The following is a 20,482-nucleotide window of genomic DNA, read 5'->3' as shown; positions in this document are numbered from 1 at the left end:
GGGATGGAGGGTCTCATCGAGGGCAGGAGGGAGCCGCTTCCAGAGCCCCAGTAGGTGGCCTTCTGCACGAGGAAGCTACACAGCCTCTGCTGGTCCCCCCATCGCTGCAGGATGATGCGGTCCCACCAGTTGGAACTGGTCTCCTGCCACCAGAAGTGGTGTTCTGCAGTGACCAGGGGTTTGAGGGACATGTGCCGGTGGTCCAGGCTAGTCCTTGACCTGCTGGATCAGCATGTGGGCAGTTTGGAAATATTGCACCATAAGGCGGAGCATGAAGCTGGTGAGCCTCACATCTCTTTGCAGGAGCTCTGGCTCCAGGGTTTGAGTGTTGTGGCCTCCGCAAGTGCAACCAGAGCACCGAGTGTGAGTTTGGTGTCTCTTGAGGTAGGAGGCAGTGGAGGAGCAGTGTGTGAGAGACAGCTGTAGAGAGGAACCCCTCAGAACTCACGTCACAATTCGCTTCACCAAGCAGCCATAGGAAGTGTCCGTCATCCTGGTTCCCTCCCCACAGTGCTTCTGGGGGCTCTAAGTTCAAGGCAAGCTCCAATAAGTGTGAACGCTTTATTCTGAAATAATTCTGACTAATTTCAATGCTTTCTTGTAGTGGGAACCTGCTATTTTGATTTTGTTATTTTGGGAGTAATTTAGTAATTTTGAAATAATTTCCTAGTGTAGACATGCCCGGAGTCCATGTATGAGGAATTAGGAAGGGGGCAAAGTGCTGAGTTCTACATAGATCAATTCCCCAGTTTCTCAGCACAGTAGCATCAGGAAACGGTTTAATGTCTCCCTGCCAATCAGATCATCACAGAGCTCAGTCAGATTACGTCTATACTGCCACAATTATGAGCACCCCCGTAATTTTGAAATATAAAGGGCTTCCTATTCTGATGTCCCTGTAAACCTCATTTCATGAGGAGAAAGCGATGTTTCAGAATAGCACCAAATTTCAATATCAACGATTTTGAAATTGACTTGAAATGTGCTACACAATTTGTGTAGCTCAGATTGAGTACTATATTTTGAGCTATGGGTGTACTGTAGACCCAGCCTCAGAGAGCCAAAGCACCATGAGAAAACTTTAGGTTCTTCTATGAGGAACAAGCCGGAGCAGCCTGTCCTGGATCTGTCTGGTCCTCACCCCGTAGATGACGGGGTTCAGCATGGGAGGCACCAGGAGGTACACAATCGCAAAGAGAATGTGGAAATACAAGGGCACATTCTGGCCAAATCGGTGTGTGAAAAAGGAGAAGAGACCTGGGATGTAAAAGGCTAAAATGACGCAGAGATGAGAGGTGCAAGTCCCAAAAGTCTTGAGCCGGGCGTTCTTGGTGGGGAGGCTAAAGACAGCCTTGAGGATCTGGGTGTAGGACACAACAATGAAAAACACATCTAGACCAGTGACAAATAATGCCACAGAGAGGCTGTAGTAACTACTGACGCGGATGTCGGCGCAGGCCAGCTTCACCACAGCCATGTTCTCGCAGTATGAATGGCTGATAATGTTGGTTCTGCAATATGGCCACTGCCTCGCCAGGAAGGGATAAGGCAGCATGAGCATGATGCCGCGCAGCACCACAACCAGGCCGATCTTGGCCACCACAGGGTTTGTGAGGATGGTGGAATGTCTCAGGGGATGGCAGATGGCCACGTAGCGATCAAACGCCATGGCCACGAAGATCCCAGACTCTATTGCTGTGAAGCAGTGAATGAAGTACAGCTGGATGAGGCAGGCATTGAAGTCGATCTCCCTGGTATTGAACCAGAAGATTGCCAACACTTTTGGCAGGATGGACGTGGACACAACCAGGTCAGTGAGGGCCAGCATGGAGAGGAAATAGAACATGGGCACATGGAGGCTCAGCTCCATCTTCACAATGAACAGGATGATGAAGTTCCCCAAGATGGCTATGGCGTACATGATGCAGAAGGGGATGGAGAGCCAGACGTGGGCCATCTCCAGGCCAGGAATGCCCAGCAGGATGAAGATGGAGGGGTTGGTGAACTCGGTTGTGTTGTAATATGACATGGAATAGGAGAGAAGATTCCTGACTCCGAAGCAGAAATGTCTCCTGTGAATCTACCTTACGTTCCATATGGGGCCAGAGTCTCAGTTGATGTTTGCAGTAAAGATTTCTGGGTGGAGAAAAAAGGTTAATATGAAACACTCAATGCACCACAGGAAGCTGTTCTCATGGATGAAGCAGATTAGTTACACTTCACAAGCTGAAGATGACATTTTCATTACTGAGATGAACAATTGCCCCTACTAACACCAATTCCACATTTGATGGTGCACTGAGCGTCAGGAACTCCTACACCTCGGGAATGGAAAATCAGTGCGGATGCTGGTTATCCCTCCATGTTCCTTCAGGCAATTAAATTCAGACTAAAAAGTCTGGGCTGTAAGGTGTCCCCATTATACTAGCTGCTCAAATTCTAAGTTTGGAATAAAACAACAAATATTTTCCAAGGACACATCCCAGCTAGTGCACACTCCAGGGGAAAGACCTCATTCTGATCCAGTCTGGCCATTCTCACGTTCTCTTTAATGTTACTAAATGCAATGTAATGCACACTGGAAAAAACAATCCCAACTATACATTCAATATGATGGGGACTAATTTAGCTACAACTACTCAAGACAGAGATCTTGGAGTCATTGTGGATAGTTCTCTGAAAACATCCACTCAGCGGCAGTCAAAATAGCAAACAGAATGTGAGCAACCTTAAAAAAAAAGGATAGAGAAGACATCAAAGATTGTCTTATTGCCTCTATATAAATCCATAGTGCACCCACATCTTGAATTCTGCGTACAGATGTGGCCACCTCATCTCAAAAAATGTATCTTGGCATTGGAAAAGATTCACAGAAGGGCAACAAAAATGATTAGGTGTTCGGAACAGGTGCCATATGAAAAGAGATTAAAAACAATGAGACTTTTCATCTTAGAAAAGAGAAGACTAAGGGGGGATATGATAGAGCTCAGAAAAATCATGACAGGTATGGAAAAAGTGAATGAGTAAAAGTTAGTTACGTGTTTCCACTACATGAGAACTAGACGTCAGGAAATGAAATTAATAGTTAGGAGGTTGAAATAAAACAAAAGGAAGTATTTCTTCACCTTTGAAGTCACAGTCAACCTGTGGAACTCCTTGCCAGAGGAGGTTGTGAAGACCAGGACTTTAACAGGGTTCAAGGAGGAACTAGATACATTCATTGAAGTTCAGTCCATCATTGTCTATGAGCTAGGGTGGGTAGGAATGGTGTCCCTAGCCTCTATTTATCAGAGGCTAGAAATGGGTGATACGAGATGATTCCCTGTTCTGTTCACTCCCTCTGGGGCACCTGGTATTGGCCACTCTCAGAAGACAGATACGGGGCTAGATGGACCTTTGGTCTGACCCAGGATGGCCGTTCTTATGTTCTTAGGGACAATGTTCAAACCCCTAATGAATAAAACCCTGCTATGGGTATGTGCTCTGTTGTGGTTACCCAATCGATTCCAGTCCTCTGCACCATCTAGACCGTCTCCGAGAGATATTTATCTCACAGGCTCTTAAATATCTCCAAGGATGGAGATTCCACAATCTCCCTAGGCAATTTATTCCAGTTTATACCTAGGGGCTGTGTCTAGACTGCATCCCTTTCCCGTAAAAGGGATGCAAATTAGACACATCGCAATTGCAAATGAAGTGGGGATTTAAATCCCCCCCGCTTCATTTGCATAAACATGGCTGCCGCTTTTTTCCGGCTCGGAGCTTTGCTGGAAAAAAGCACCAGTCTAGACGGGGATCTTTCGGAAAATAAAGCCTTTTCCAAAAGATCCCTTCTACCTCTTAAAAAAAGGAATAAGGGATCTTTTGGAAAAGGCTTTATTTTCCGAAAGATCCCCGTCTAGACTGGCGCTTTTTTCCAGCAAAACTCCGAACCGGAAAAAAGCGGGAGCCATGTTTATGCAAATGAAGCGGAGGGAATTTAAATCCCCACTTCATTTGCAATTGCGATGTTTCTAATTTGCATCCCTTTTACGGAAAAGGGATGCAGTCTAGACACAGCCAGGAAGTTTTTCCTAATATCCAACCCCTTGCTGCAATTTAAGCCCATTGCTTCTTTCCCTATTCTCAGAGGTGAAGGAGAATATTTTTCTCCCTCCTCTTTGTAACCACATTTTAGACACTTGACAGCTGTTATTGTATCCCCTCTCAGTCTTTCCTTTTCCATACTAAATCAACCCAGTTGTGTTAATCTTCCCTCATAACTCTCTTTTTTTTCTAGATCGAAAATTACTTTTGTTGCGCTCTACTTGATCGTCTCCAATTTCTCCACCTCCTTCCTGAATGTGACTCCCAGACCAGGACACACTCCCCTGTCTGAGGCTTAAGTAGTGGAAGAAGAGACACTGAAGAGGGCATATGACAGAGGAGAGGCAAACAATGAATGGTAATGAGTTCATTCAAATGGAGAATCAGAGATCCATTGCCCACCGGTAATATGTATACACTTTGAGCATCCAAAGGGCCAATTTTCCAAAGCTGAGACAAATTATTACCAAAATTGATGGAAGGAAAAATTTAGACCGAAAAAAGGAATCAAAATAGGTAGTTAATTAAGAAGACTTTATTTAATAGCTGGAAAGCCACATTACCTGAGCAAAGAGAATGAGCAACTTTGGCTAAATACCCAGTTCAGTTGCAAAGAGAAGGTAGCTATTAGGTGGCAAAAACATCTATAAAAAAAGGAAGAAAAAAGGAAAAAAACAGATAAGTAATATAAATCAGAAGTTATGAATAATTGACAATGAATGCAGAAGTCATCTGGGAAAATTTTATGTTTCTCAGAGATAATTATAAAAATATATGTTAGTAAGTCTATTAAGAACCAAAAAGAATCCAAAAAAAGTTTTACACCAGTTGAAATAAGGTGAAAGGAAAAGTCTTCAAGTTGCAGAAGAGGTAGGTTAGTTCAAGAAATAGATTTTTTACATTAACTGTCAAGAAGGATATTAAAGAGCATCTATAATATAACCTTAGAGGTTTGAACAGCAGGATTAGTAACTCAACAATGACTCACACATCTCATTCAGAATCAGAAATATGCAATCAGGCAGCGCCAAATAAAAGAAAATCAAGATAAAGAAATACAGGACAGTACTGTGTTGTATGTAACACATTAAAATCAAGGGAAAGATTTCAAAAGAGATTTAACAATGATAGCTAACAAAGGAAAAACATAAAAAACAACAAATAGTCTAGTAGCACCTTAGGGTATGTCTACACTGCCACCCTAGTTCGAACTAGGGTGGCTAATGTAGGCATTCGAAGTTGCAAATGATATTTAAATATCCTGGGCTTCATTTGCATCTTGCCGGGCATCGCCATTTTTAAATCCCCGTTAGTGCGTACTCCGTGCCGGCGGCTACATGCGGCACGGAGTAGGTAGCTCGAATTAGGCTCTCTAATCCGAACTACCGGTACACCTTGTTCCACGAGGAGTAACGGTAGTTCGAATTAGAGAGCCTAATTCGAACTACCTACTCTGTGCAGCGTGTAGCCGCGGGCATGGAGTCCGCACTAACGGGGATTTAAAAATGGCGGTGCCCGGCAAGATGCAAATGAAGCCCGGGATATTTAAATCCCGGGCTTCATTTGCAACTTCGAATGCCTACATTAGCCATCCTAGTTCGAACTAGGGTGGCAGTGTAGACATACCCTTATAGACTAACAAAACAAGTAGATGGTATCATGAGCTTTCATGGACACAACCCACTTCTTCAGAAGACAGGAGTGTTAGAAGTCCAGATCCAAGAATAAATAAGGGAAGGAGAGAGGGGAGGGGAGAGGAGAAAGAAAAAAAGAAGAAAAGAAATGGGGGAGGGAAAAAAAGAGAGAAAAGTGAGTACATAAGCTTCAACGGGGTAGCCAAGCCTATAACAGGAAAAACTAAAAAAACAACAAATGATCTAGTAGCACCTTAAAGACTAAATAGTTACAAGAGGCTGATAAGAACCATTAGCAACTTCATTGTTTGGTTAGTTAAGTCATTAACATGTGAAAGATAATGTGCAAGCCATCCAATATCCCGGTTCATACCATTTGCATAAGAATTAAACTTGTGAATAAAGTTAAGGTCCAACCCTTCTCTGTGTATTTGGCTTGTGGAATTGGTCTGAAAAAACCCAGCAACTCGAAGATCCATTAATGAATGCCCAGAAAGATTAAAGTGTTCTCCAACAGGTTTCGGTGTATTCCCCTTTCATAGAATCATAGAATAGTAGGACTGGAAGGGACCACAAGAGGTCATCGAGTCCAGTCCCTTGCCCTCATGGCAGGACCCAGTACTGTCTAGACCACCCCGATAGACATTTATCTAACCTACTCTGAAATACCTCCAGAGATGGGGATTCCACAACCTCCCTGGGCAATTTATTCCAGTGTTTGACCACCCTGACAGTTAGGAACTTTTTCCTAATGTGCAACCTAAACCTCCCTTGCTGCAGTTTAAGCCCCTTGCTTCTTGTTCTATCCCCAGAGGCCAAGATGAACAAGTTTTCTCCCTTTCTGCCGGACTCCTTCCTAGACTGTCGCTTCCCATTCTGTATGTGTGAAAAAGGAGTAGTCTACAGTATCGGTAGAGTACATATCAAATGGATTAAAGACTGAGCGGAAGAGCTCAGAAAACAGTTGCCAAGGGGCCGTTATGCCCGGATGGGGCTGTTACTAGTGGTGTGTTCAGTTCAAGGCCGGATTCTATTTATTACTTTCAGCCGTGATCTGAAACAGAGGCATAGCGAGGGTGTTGTACGCCTGGAGGTAAAGGCAAAAGTTGTGACCCTTCCTGCCCTGCCATTGCATGGTGGCACCCTGAGCATGGTTGAGCCTGACCCTGGGGGCGGGGGTGGAGCTTGTATTGCATCTTCCCCCCCCCCAGTTTGGGGCTGGACCCCCACAGGCACTAATCCACCGGCGGAGATAGAGGAGGGTCGGGCTGGGGGAGGAGTCTCCCCCCGGTAGCGGTGAGCAGAGGAGGAGCAGGCGAGCTGACCGATCACAGAGAGAGCAGAGGGGGACTAAATTGGTCCCCCCCTAGCGTGGTGCCCGGGGGCAACTGCCCCCTCCCTCCTCGTTACACCACTGATCTGGAAGCACCTAGAAATTCACTACAGACACAATTCGTGGACAATCCAAAGCCAGGCAGACTGGTTGTCATGAGGATGCCAGGGCAGAGCTAATGATTGACCTGCTGAGATTGTTGGTGAGCTGGGTCCAGGTAAAAAACATTTTTATGCATTCGAATGCCAAGTTCTCCTCTTGGAACAAGAAATGCAGGCCCGAGCCACAGTCTAGACAAGCACATCATGGAACACGGGGACCCTTGTCGGGATTTAGGGCTTATTGTTGACATAAGTGGGATTCCGCAGGGGTCTGTTTTGGGACCGGTTCTGTTCAGTATCTTCATCAGTGATTTAGATGATGGCATGGAGACGACACTTACTAGGTTTGCAGATGATACGAAGCTGGGAGAGGTTGCAACTACTTTGGAGGACAGGGTCATAATTCAAAATGATCTGGACAAACTGGAGAAATGGTCTGAGGTCAATAGGAAGGAGTTTAATGAGGAAAAATGCAAACTACTCCACATAGGAAGAAACAAATCCGTGTCTGACACACAGAGGCTACATCTACACTGGCATGAATTTCCGAAAATGCTTTTAACAGAAAAGTTTTCCATTAAAAGCTTTTTTGGAAAAGCACCTCTAGATTGGCAGGATGCTTTCCCACAAAAGCACTTTTTGCAGAAAAGCGTCCGTGGCCAATCTAGACGCGGTTTTCCGCAAAAAAAGCCCCGATCGCCATTTTCGCGATCGGGGCTTTTTTGCAGAAAACAGTACTGTGCTGTCTACACTGGCCCTTTCGGGCAAAAGTCTTTTGGAAAAAGACTTTTGCCCGAATGGGAGCAGCATAGTTTTTCCGGAAAAGCACTGATGATTTTACATTAGATCATCAGTGCTTTTCCGGAAATTCAAGCGGCCAGTGTAGACAGCTGGCAAGTTTTCTCGGAAAAGCATCTGATTTTCCGGGAAAACTTGCCAGTGTAGACACAGCCAGAATGTCTGACTGTGACTGTCTAGGAAGGAATACTGCAGAAAGGAATCTGGGGTCATAGTAGACCACAAGCTAAATATGAAGCAACAGTGTGATGCTGTTGCAAAACAAAAAACAAAGAAACTCCAGGATTCTGGGATTCATTAACAGGAGTGTTGTGAGCAAGACACGAGAAGTCATTCTTCCGTTCTACTCTGCACTGATTAGGCCTCAGTCAGAGAATTGTGTCCAGTTCTGGGTACCACATTTCAAGAAAGATGTGGAGAAATTGGAGAAGGTGCAGAGAAGAGCAACAAGAATGATGAAAGGTCTAGAGAACATGACCTATGAAGGAAGAATGAAAGAATTGGGCTTGTTTAGTTTGGAAAGGAGACGACTGAGAGGGGACGAGATAGCGGAGAAAGGAGCCATGAAAATGATTTGAGGCCAGAGAGAGAGTCAGACAGAAGGACACATAAAAAGCTTCATTGATTTAATTTATCAAAAAGTTGATGAAGGGAAACTTTGTAAAATGTGTGTAAATATTCTGGTGAAGAGCTCCAGCACATGCCTGCTTCCCCACAGATATAAGTGAGGTAACAGCCCTCAGGCATCGGTGAGCAGCCTGCACCCTGAGATGCCAGCGGTGGGGGTGACGGTCTCTGTGTGTTCACACACAGCTGGCCCTGGAGTCTTCATTCAATTCTTACTCCAAAGGCAGTGGGACTCAGTGGGGCCTGAGGAACCTATGGGGCGAGAACTGGAAGGACCTCGAGAGGCCAGTCTCTTCCCCTCTCCGCTGTCCTTTATTCTGTCCCGACTTCTCTGGGGTATATAGTTACCAGCTCTGATGAGAGCACCATTGGACATGCGATCATGAGCCCTTTCCCTACATTGGGCTGTGCTGTTAGAGGTAGGGAGAGCAACATCACCAGCTGGCTTTGGCCCGTCTTGGACACATTTGAGCCAGTTATTGACTCTGGTAATCTTCTCCATGTAAACTTCTTGATGCTTCTCTGACAAAACCTTCATTTACCCACCCGGGCTAGCCTCATTCCTTCCAGCACAACATGAACTGCGACTGCCCGTCTCCCACCCCATCTTCCCTGAGGAAAGGTAACGAATCTTCCCTGCTCCCTCCCTGTCACCCTCAGCTCATTTCCATTCTCTTCACATGTGACCTTCCCCTGAGGAACCGTCTCCTCAGGCCACGGCCCTTCTGCCGTTCTGTGTGGGGGGTGGAACTCCACAGCCTTCGCACCTGAGGTTAGAAGATTCACTGGCCCTCTGCCTTGGATGACATACGTCAGCGTATTGAGTGGCTGGAGTCCGTTAGTTTGGCCTGCCTCACTTGTAGGCTCAACGAGCACTTAAGTTCCACAGGTAACCTTCTGGAAAAGCGAGAGCCTATAGAGGAAGGATGGGCCTCATCTAAACCCGAATGGAACCACGTTGCTGGCACTTATCATCCAATATGTCAAAGAGCAGTTTTGAAGCCATAATGGCAGACTGCTAGTAAGTGACTGGTTTTTTAAGTCCTTATATACAGTCAAAATAATAAAATGGCTGAACGAGAGTGCCTCATATTGGAGGAGGATATTGATATCATGGTCAACACAGAAAAGTTGTGGGACGAGATTAACCAATGGGAGAGAGATACCAGGGTACAACATGCATCGGAACCACACGGCCGGTGTGAGAAACCCAGCGAGAGGGTTTGCTGTCGCTGCCAACCTTGATGTCCAGGCGAAGTGGCAAGGGTCATTCTGAGTTATAAACAGGCAAGGCCAGTGCATTTGATGAAATCCTCCCCCCAGGGAAGAGAAAGAAGATGGGGGTTCTGCCACCTGAAAAGACCAAGAGGGCCTCCTCGTCGTGTCTCCTCCACCAGCATGGGCTGCCAGTGCCTGGAATCCCTAGCTCTGGACTGGAGAGAATTGGCCAATACCATGCACTGAAGACCTCCCCTTGGTATTGGTACCATCACCGGAACATTCCAACAGAGACCACCGTCGCACGCGTACCAATATGGGGACAAAGGCCCTTGGGAATCTATGACTACAGCCCCACATGAAATATGGGCCACAAACTATGCAATCTGTCCTACCCCAAGAAATCTGATTCCTCCGCAGGCTGCAAGGAACCTGGGGATCCCAGATGCTAGTCTGCCGGGCTGGAGATGGACAGCAGTTGTCCTTCCCCTCCACAGACACTCTTGGTGGGAAGATCAGACCCTCCTTTAAAAGCAGTGCAGAAATGAGGGAGGTGCACTCACACATCTGCATTGGAGACTCCTGAGGGCTGGTTTCCCTGGGTATGTCTACACTACAAAGTTAGTTCGAAGTAACGGACGTTAGTTCGAACTAACTTTCATAGGCACAACACTAGCGCTCCGTTAGTTCGAACTTAATTCGAACTAGCGGAGCGTTTGGTTCGAACTAGGAAAACCTCATTCCACGAGGATTAAGCCTAGTTCGAACTTACTAGTTAGAATTAAGGGCTGTGTAGACCCTTAATTCGAACTAGTGGGAGGCTAGCCCTCCCCAGCTTGCCCTGGTGGCCACTCTGGCCAACACCAGGGAAACTCTATTGCCCCCCTCCCGGCCCCGGACCCCTTAAATGGGCACAGGATGGCTACAGTACCCATGCCAGGTGAAAGCCTGCCAGCAGCCAGCCAGCAGACCCTGCACCTGGCACGGATCAAGCCACCCACCTGATGCCCCCCAGCCCTCCCCCTCTTCCCGGGACCAGGCTGGCGGCTCCCGGGAGCTTGCCCGGGACCGCAAGAGGCGGGCACCCGCATGGGCTAGTGCAGACATCGTGGACCTCGTCCACGATCTCCGCACTAGGCACAGGAAAGTGGCCGTCTAGGGCACGAGAGCTGCCAGCCTGGCCACCCAGGAGCAGGTGTGCATGAAAATCAAGGGGGTCCACTGAGACCCCCGACCCTGAGCCCTGAGCTTACAATGGCCGTCCTGGGTCAGACCAAAGGTCCATCTAGCCCAGTAGCCTGTCTGCCGACAGCGGCCAACTGTAGGGACCCTGGAGGGGATGGACCGAAGACAGTGACCAAGCCATTTGTCTCGTGCCATCCCTCTCCAGCCTTCCACAAACCTTGGGCAGGGACACCACTCCTACCCCCTGGCTAATAGCACTCCATGGACCCAACCTCCATGACTTGATCTCATGTCCCTTTAAACTCTGTTCTAGTTGTAGCCTTCACAGACCCCTGCAGCAAGGAGTTCCACAGGTTGACTCTTTGCTTTGTGAAGAACAACTTTCTGTTACTAGTTTGAAGCCTGCTACCCATTCCTTTCCTTTGGTGTCCTCTAGTCCTTCTTTATGGGAACTAATGAAGAACTTTTCTGTATGCACCCTCTCCACTCAACTCCTGCTTTTATAGACCTCTATCCTGTCCCCCTCCGTCTCCTCTTTTCTAAGCTGAAAAGTCCCAGTCTCTTTAGCCTCTCTTCATATGGGACCTGTTCCCAACCCCTGATCATTGTAGTTGCCCTCCCCTCTCCCACCCTCTCTCTTCCCCTCTCCCACCTCCTTTTCCCAGTCTCCCCCAGTTTTGTTCAATAAAGACAGATTCCATTTTTGAACACAATTGTCCTTTATTTTGTACAGCAAGAAAAGGGGCTAGGGAAGGGTAAGTGGAAGGAGGTGAGGGAGGAATGGGGTACGAGCCCCTGATGGGGAGGACTGGGCTGGCTCTGCGGGCTTCTGTGTGTGGAAGCTCTCCTGCAGCCCCCCAATTGCCCCTTCTCTCCAGATGGCAGCCTGCGGCAAGTGCAGCCGTGCTGATGGCCGAGTGGTGTGATGTGCCCAGTGTGGGTAGTTCGGGCACTCCAAGCCAGGACTGCTTTGCAAGCGGGGCACCCGTGAGAACTGTCTGTCCGGGGTGGGGGTCGGGACCCTTTAAGCACAGCCCTCGGCTAGCCTGAGACAGCATCTCCACGCTCTAAGTCCTCCTCTGATGCCCTGCCGGCACTGCTTCCGGCCATCCTTAACCCCGCTTCAGGGTCCACTTAATGTGGACATGCTAGTTCGAATTAGCAAAACTCTAATTTGAACTAGTTTTTAGTTTTAGACGCGTTAGCTCGAATTATCTTAGTTCGAATTAACTAATTCAAACTAAGTTCGTTCGAATTAGCGCTGTAATGTAGACGGACCCCCAGGTTTTGCACACACGCCCTTCCACGGGGTAGCTTCCACCACTCAGGGCATGGAGCTTGGGGTTTCCTCTCATCAGTGGCTGTAGCTGCGGCTGGGGGCCACTGTTCCTGGCATCTGCAGCTGGCATAGCCTGGGATCTGGGATTCTGCCCACCCCTGCCGCTCCTGAGTGGCTCCAGAAGAACAGCATGGAGCTTCCTCCCTCTTCCAGCTGAAGTGAGGGCTTCCTCTCCTGCAGCTGCAGCCAAGGAAGCTTGGGCTCTGGGCTACACCCCACAGCTCATGTGGGGCTCTGGGAGGAGATCTTAGGGCTTCTTCCCACAGCCACTTCATCCAGGCTTGGGGTCCCACTCCCTGTTGCTCCATCTGAGGCTCAGGTCTATCCGCCCTGGCTCCTATCAGGACTCCGGGGCTATGTCGACACTGCTGGCTTCTTGCCCCAGAGATATGCAAATGAGGCTAAGAGAAGACTATCGCTGAGCCTCATTTGCATACCGAATGAGCCGCCATTTTTGCAGAAAAGGCTCTTGCGCAAGAAGGAGCTGTCTACACTGCACCTTCTTGCACAAGAAAAACCCTCTTGCGCAATGCCGTTATTCCTGAAAATAATCAGCGTAGCGGCATTGTGGAAGAGGGTTTTTCTTGTGCAAGAAGGGGCCATGTAGACACTCCTTCTGGTGCAAGAGCCTCTTCTGCAAAAATGGCGGCTCGTTAGGTATGCAAATTAGGCTCAGTGATATTCCATGCTTAGCCTCATTTGCATATTTCTGGTGCAAGAAGCGCCAGTGTAGACATAGCCCAGGTGACCAGATAGTTGGGGCTACAGCCTCTGGGTTTCAACACAGGGCCAAAGTGCTTGTTTTCCCCAGCAGCTCATAAATTGGCCATCCTTACCCTTAGGAACCTGTTCTAGGGGGTTGCAAGGCTAGCGTAGGGGACCATGAATAGGGTAACTGCCAGTTCAGGTTTTCACAGACATGACCTCTTTTTTTGGTCCTCCAATCTTGCTTTGGACAGACTTTGGAAATATTAAAACAAGGTCTGTGATTCCTCCTGGCCTTCTCAGCTGGGTGGCAGGAGGTCAGAAGCTATTGTCTGGGCCGTGAGATGAGAACTCTGCTATGGAAAAAGCTTAGGTCTCCACAGGTTCTGGTGCCCTGTGAATGACCAGGATAATAGAATCATAGAATCACAGAATCATAGAATACTAGAACTGGAAGGGAGCTCGAGAGGTCATCGAGTCCAGCCCCCCGCCCTCAAGGCAGGACCAAGCTCCACCTACACCATCCCTGACAGATGTCTATCTAACCTGTTCTTAAATATCTCCAGAGAGGGAGATTCCACCACCTCCCTTGGCAATTTATTCCGATATTTGACCACCCTGACAGTTAGGAATTTTTTCCTAATGTCCAATCTAAACCTCCCCTGCTGCACTTTAAGTCCATTGCAAATGAAGCCGGGATTTGAATATGAAGTGAACAAGCGTGAGGGCCGACCATTTTGCCTGACATTCTTTGAACCATTAAAATTAAATGCAAATTAACTATTTTATGCAAAGTTTATTGCAAATGGCATACTTTCCTTTCATATCTGAAGGCCAGATGAAAAAAAAATCCAGGAAGCTGAAATATATGTCAGGAACATTGTAAAGTACATTACATATTATTGGTAATAAAGGTTCAAAAAATATGAACAGGAACATAACACCAAGTATACATGTTGTGTCCAAATATATTTATAACTGATTTAGACCAACTGACATTAACTGAGATTTTACATCTCAATACATATGGATTCGTTGGGGGCCATAAAAGATAGATATTGCCAAATTACCTGTGGGGCCGTATTAAACCGGAACACTGGCCGCAATTGGCCCGCGGGCCGGACTTTGGACATGCCTGGCTTAGATACAAAGAATGGGGGAGGGGCACATGGCCTTAGCCCAGAGAAGTTTAACCAAACAACAAAACAAAGAATATAACTAGCTCCTAGCTTAAAACACACGGAAAGAAAATAGCAGGCAGGTCTATCTTTCAAATCAAATTGCAGCACCATTGGCCCTCCTGGCTCCCAGGACCAATGGGAAAAGATGTTGAAATTGAAATTGGAAAGTCCGCCTGCTGCTGTTTTCTGTGTGTGAGTTCTAAGAAAGGAGCTTCGAGAAACAAAATGAATTGAACCAGGTGGAACTATCCTGCCTACAAGGGATGCTGGACATGGAACCTTGAAGCACAGACTGTGAGTAAATAGGGACATGTCTATGTAGTCACCATCAGGTTATTTTCTTTGTTTTCATGTTAAGGCTGGTCCCCGCTTTCACACTCCAAGTACAGAAGGGCGGGGCCCACATGATTCTTTAAATATCTTGCCTCTATAGGCTTCTGTTAAAAAAAAAAAAGCTCTCTAAGGTCACAGATTCCCTGGGCTTGGGAGATAGGCTGCCACTATGAAGTGTAAACACGAGCTCGGCATTGGGGTAACCGACTGCATGCAGTTCTGAGGCCCACACTTACAAAAGGAACAAAAAACAGGACTATGTAGCACTTTAAAGACTAACAAGATGGTTTATTAGGTGATGAGCATTCGTGGGCCAGACCCACTTCCTCGTCATTCCACGAGGAGTAACGGTAGTTCGGACTAGGAAGCCTAGTTCGAACTACCTAGTTTGTGCCGCGTGTAGCCGCGCGGCACAGGGTTCGAACCAGCGGGGATTTAAAAATGGCGGAGCCCTGCTTATGCAAATGAAGCCCGGGAAATTCAAATCCCGGGCTTCATTTGCAAGTGCGGTATGCCTACATTACCCTCCTAGTTCGAACTAGGAGGGTAGTGTAGACATACCCTAAGATAGCTGCATTCTTGTTCCTGCTGTGATGAGGAACAGCTTGTCTTGAGAACTGATAAGGTAACTCTCTGTGGGTATGTCTACACTACACCGTTAATTCGAACTAACGGATCCAGACTAAAAAACAAGTTCGAATTAGCATTTTGCCAATTCGAACTAGCATGTCCACATTAAGTGGACCCTGAACCAGGCTTAAGGATGGCCGGAAGCAGTGCCGGCAGGGCATCAGAGGAGGACTTAGAGCGTGGAGATGCTGTCTCAGGCTAGCCGAGGGCTGCGCTTAAAGGGTCCCGACCGCCACCCCGGACAGACAGTTCTCACGGGTGCCCCGCTTGCAAAGAAGTTCTGGCTTGGATTGCCCGGAGTACCCACACTGGGCACATCACACCACTTGGCCATCAGCACGGCTGCACTTGCTGCAGGCTGCCATCTGGGGAGAGGGAGCAATTGGGGGGCTGCAGGAGAGCTTCCACCCCCAGAAGCCCGCAGAGCCAGCCCAGTCCTCCCCATCGGGGGCTCGTGCCTCACCTCCTCCCTCACCTCCTTCCACTTGCCCTTCCCTAGCCCCTCTTCTTGATGTACAAAATAAAGGACAATTGTGTTCAAAAATGGAATCTGTCTTTATTGAACAAAACTGGGGGAGACTGGGAAAAGGAGGTGGGAGAGGGGAAGAGAGAGGGTGGGAGAGGGGAGGGCAACTAAAATGATCAGGGGTTGGGAACAGGTCCCATATGAAGAGAGGCTAAAGAGACTGGGACTTTTCAGCTTAGAAAAGAGGAGATGGAGGGAGGACAGGATAGAGGTCTCTAAAAGCAGGGGTTGGGTGGAGAGGGTGCATACAGAAAAGTTCTTCATTAGTTCCCATAAAGAAGGACTAGAGGACACCAAAGGAAAGGAATGGGTAGCAGGCTTCAAACTAGTAACAGAAAGATGTTCTTCACAAAGCAAAGAGTCAAGCTGTGGAACTCCTTGCTGCAGGAGGCTGTGAAGGCTACAACTAGAACAGAGTTTAAAGGGAAGTGAGATCAAGTCATGGAGGTTGTGTCCATGGAGTGGTATTAGCCAGGGGGTAGGAGTGGTGTCCCTGCCCAAAGTTTGTGGAAGGCTGGAGAGGGATGGCACGAGACAAATGGCTTGGTCACTGTCTTCGGTCCATCCCCTCCAGGGTCCCTAGGATTGGCCGCTGTCGGCAGACAGGCTACTGGGCTAGATGGACCTTTGGTCTGACCCAGGACGGCCATTGTAAGCTCAGTCTCAGGGTCGGGGGTCTCAGTGGACCCCCATGATTCTCTTGCACACCTGCTCCTGGGTGGCCAGGCTGGCAGCTCTCCTGCCCTAGCCGGCCGCTTTCCTGTGCCTAGTGCGGAGGTCGTGGACAAGGTCCACGATGTCTGCACTAGCCCAAGCGGGTGCCCGCCTCTTGCGGTCCCGGGCAAGCTCCCGGGAGCCGCCATCCTGGTCCCGGGAAGAGGGGGAGGGCTGGGGGGCATTGGGTGGGTGGCTCGATCCGTGCCAGGTGCAGGGTCTGCTGGCTGGGTGCTGGCAGGCTTGCACCTGGCACGGGCACCTTAGCCAGCCCGTGCCCCTTTAAGGGGTCCAGGGCCGGGAGGGGGGCAGACGAGTTTCCCTGGTGTTGGCCAGAGCGGCCGCCAGGGAAACCTGGGGAGGGCTAGCCTCCCACTAGTTCGAATTAAGGGGCTACACACCCCTTAATTCGAACTAGCTAGTTCGAACTAGGCTTAATCCTTGTGGAATGAGGTTTACCTAGTTCGAACTAAGCGCTCCGTTAGTTCGAATTAAATTCGAACTAACGGAGCACTAGTGTAGCGCCTATGAAAGTCTTTTGATTGGACCTTGCTGGTGTTGCCTGTCTCTTTGCGGTCAGACAATGAACTGAAGCCATCTGGGTTCGAGTCCCTGACAGAAGGTTCACTAGCCCTCTGCCTTGGATGACAATTGTCAGCATATTGAGTGGCTGGAGCCTGTTAGTTTGGCCTGTCTACTTGTAGGCTCAACAAGCACGCAAGATCCACAGGTAAACTTCTGGAAAAGGGGGAGCCTGTACAGGAAGGGTGGGCCCCACCTAAACCAGAATGGAACCACATTGCTGGCACTTACAATTAAGAAGGTCATAGAGCAGTTGTTAAACTAATGCCCAGGGAAAACTGACAGGTCAGAGGAGCACGTGGATCGGACAGTGATATCCATTAAGGCAGGATGTATTAACGGAGATTCTGTATTTACTAGTAAGGAGGTGAGGATGGAAGATGATAAAAGGAGGGTAAGATCTGATGAGAAACAGTCACGTGAAAAGAGACCCATAATAGCAGACATCTGATAAGTGACTGGTTTTTGAAGAAATGTGAGAAGTCTAACTATTAAGATGAGTGAACGAGTGTGCCTCATATTAGATGAGGATATTGTTATCATGGGCATCACAGACATCTTGTGGAATGAGATTAACCAATGGGACACAGTGATACCAGGGTACAAAATGTATTGGACACACAGATCAAGTGGTGCCGGTGGGGGAGTTGCACGGTATGTGAAAGATAGGGTAGAATCAAATGACATAAAAATTTTAAATGGCTCAAAATGTGCATGAATCTCTATAGATAGTAATTCCAAGCTCTAATACTAAGAATACAGCAGTCAGGATATATCACCAACCACCTGACCCGGGTGGTGATAGAGACTGTGAAATCCTCAAGGACATTCGAGAGGTTACAACAATTTTTAAAAAATGGAACAATGAGGAGGAGCTTCAACTCCTTGCATGTTGACTGGGAGCCTGTCACCTCAGGGTGAGATACAGAGGGAAAAAAATGTTTCTTGAGACCTGAAATGGCTGCTTCTTGGAGCCGCTGTGAGTTCGAACCTCCAAAAGGAGAAACCATTCTTGATTCAGTCGTAGCTGGAACGCAGGATCTGGGCCCACACGTGAATACGGCTGGAGTGTTTGGTCACAGAGACCCTGACATAATTCCATTTAACATTTCATCAGCCTAGCGTGAGAGCTCAGACAGAGGGACTCTACCGATAACGAGGAAGTCAGTCAAAGAGACATGACAAGACACAGCGTCAATGAGAGATACCCGCCAGCTGCATGGAATCCACCCCACAGAAACCCTTGTGCATACCTCAGGAGCGGGAGGGTGGGGGCAGCCTTATTGCCCACCTCTCGGGTTATCCTTGAATGGCTCCTGCAAGACGGTGCTGCTACCCTGCCCCTTTGGACATTTTCATCAGGTCCCATTCTCCCTCCCTTCTAGAAGCTGAGCCTGGGGTCAGTTCACTTTCAAACCACACCGAGAGAGTTCTCCATGCTCGTGTGCCACCTGTTTCAATTGCACTCTCTCGTTTCCCCCCAATACCAAGCTGTAGGGCCTACTACCCCCTGCAAAGGGTGAGGAGCCCTGGTGTTCCAGCTTGTAGACCCCTCTGGCCCCACAGACCACCTAAGATATCTGTTAGTGGCTCCTTCATAGAGTGATGAAAACAGGAGAGTTCCGGGCACAGCTCACTCCTACTCACTGTGCCTGCCTTTTTTTCAGCAGGAGGGAGACCCTCGCACAAGCCAAGCTAAAATGTGCCCATTTCCAGCCCCCATTCTGACTCATACAGAGCCTCCTGGTGAGATCCTCCCGGCACCTTTCCTCACACCTCTTCATGAATGGACACGGTCTACATCTAAAAAACAACAAAAAACCCACAGAAATATGATGTTAGAACTGGAAGGGACCTCGAAAGATCAAGTCCAGGCCCCTGTTCTCATGGCAAGACCCAGTACTGTCTACACCATCCCAGATTGATGTCTGTCCAACCTGGTGTTTCCTCATGTCCAACTTAATCCTCCCTTCCTGCAATTTAAGACCATTGCTTCTCATTCAAACATCAGAGGCCAAGGAGAGCAAATTTTCTCCCTCCTTTGTATTACACCCTTTTAGGTACTTGAAAGCTGCTATCCTGTTCCTCTCAGTCTTCTATTTTCCAAACTAAACAAACCCAATACTTTCAGTCTTCTCTCTTACATCAGGTTTTCTAGACCTTTAATTTTTTTTAGTTCTTCTCCAATTTCTCCACAACTTTCTTGAAATGTGGAGCCCAGAACTGGACACAATACCCCAAGGCTGTTTCTAGACTGCATCCCTTTTCCGTAAAAGCGATGCAAATTAGACATATCGCAATTGCAAATGAAGTGGGGATTTAAATCTCCCCCGATTCATTAGCATAAAAATGGCTGCCGCTTTTTTCCGGCTCGGAGCTTTGCCGGAAAAAAGCGCCAGTCTAGACATGGATCTTGCGGAAAATAAAGCCTTTTCCAAAAGATCCCTTATTCCTCTTAAAATAAGGTATAAGGGATCTTTCGGAAAAGGCTTTATTTTCCTTTTTTTGCAACTGTTGACTTGTATATGTGCACACTACACAGGTTTGTTGGAAAAATGGCCATTTATCCAACAAAACTTGTGGAACATTCACACTGTTATTGCATTCTTCTGAAAGTAAATTGAAAGAGCGGAGGGGTTTTTCCGACACTGATGCTCCTCTTTCTATGAGGAAGAAGACTTTTTCCAAAAGAGCTCTTTTGGAAAAAGGTGTGCATGGACGGGGAACAGGGCGTTCTTACAGAAGAGACCTTCAGGAAATAACAAAGGTGCCCTTGTGGCCACTCCGACCAAAGTAATCACAACTCTGTGGTTCCCTTCTCCTGGTTCCTCTTGAAGCTGCAGGCACCCTGGACAAGCCTCCTGGCACGAAGTCCACTTTGGAGCAACAACCTGACCATGCCACAGGCATCTGGAGCTATGTCTGAGCCACAAGCCCCCCACAACCATTTTGGCCCTTTCAGGGAGCAGCCCCCGGGTCTCAGGACCCACCCGGGGGACCAAGAGGTGGGCAACATCCTGGCTGTGTCCAGACTCAGGGGTTTTTTCGAAAAAAGTAGCCTTTTTTCGAAAAAACTTCCCCTGCATCCAGACTCAAGCCGCGTTCTTTCGAAATTAATTCGAAAGAACGCGGCTTTTCTTTCGATGGTGGTAAACCTCATTTCACGAGGAAGAACGCCTTCTTTCAAAAGTTCCTCTTTCGAAAGAAGGCGTTCTTCAATGTAAATAGGGCTTCTTCGAAAGAGAGCATCCAGACTCACTGGATGCTTTCTTTCGAAAAAGCAAGCCACTTTTTCGAAATTTCTCCGTGCAGTCTAGATGCTCTCTTTCGAAAGAGGCTCTTTCGAAAGAAGCCTGCAGTCTAGACATAGCCCCTGGTCTGTACCTGAGATCTTGTCCCTTCTAGAGCTGTGGGGCAAGGTGGAGACATTGCAGGATCTCCATGCTAAGCACCACAACTCTGACATATAGGAGCCCATGGCTGAGTACTT

The 20,482-nt window shown here is 47.9% G+C and overlaps 1 protein-coding gene across 1 annotated transcript; it reads right to left on the bottom strand.

Annotated features, from left to right (window-relative positions):
* Nucleotides 1-1,081: 1,081 nt before the first annotated feature.
* On the bottom strand, nucleotides 1,082-2,029 carry LOC102457673 (olfactory receptor 52R1-like). The gene has a single exon (XM_014570061.3). The coding sequence runs from the start codon at nucleotides 2,027-2,029 to the stop codon at nucleotides 1,082-1,084; it is 948 nt and encodes a 315-aa protein (XP_014425547.3).
* Nucleotides 2,030-20,482: the final 18,453 nt, after the last annotated feature.

Source organism: Pelodiscus sinensis, chromosome 1 (assembly GCF_052426305.1).
Source record: "Pelodiscus sinensis isolate ZL-2025 chromosome 1, ASM5242630v1, whole genome shotgun sequence".
NCBI lineage: Eukaryota > Metazoa > Chordata > Testudines > Trionychidae > Pelodiscus > Pelodiscus sinensis.
Note: the sequence above shows the minus strand (reverse complement) of the source record. Positions and strands in the feature narration are given on the sequence as shown.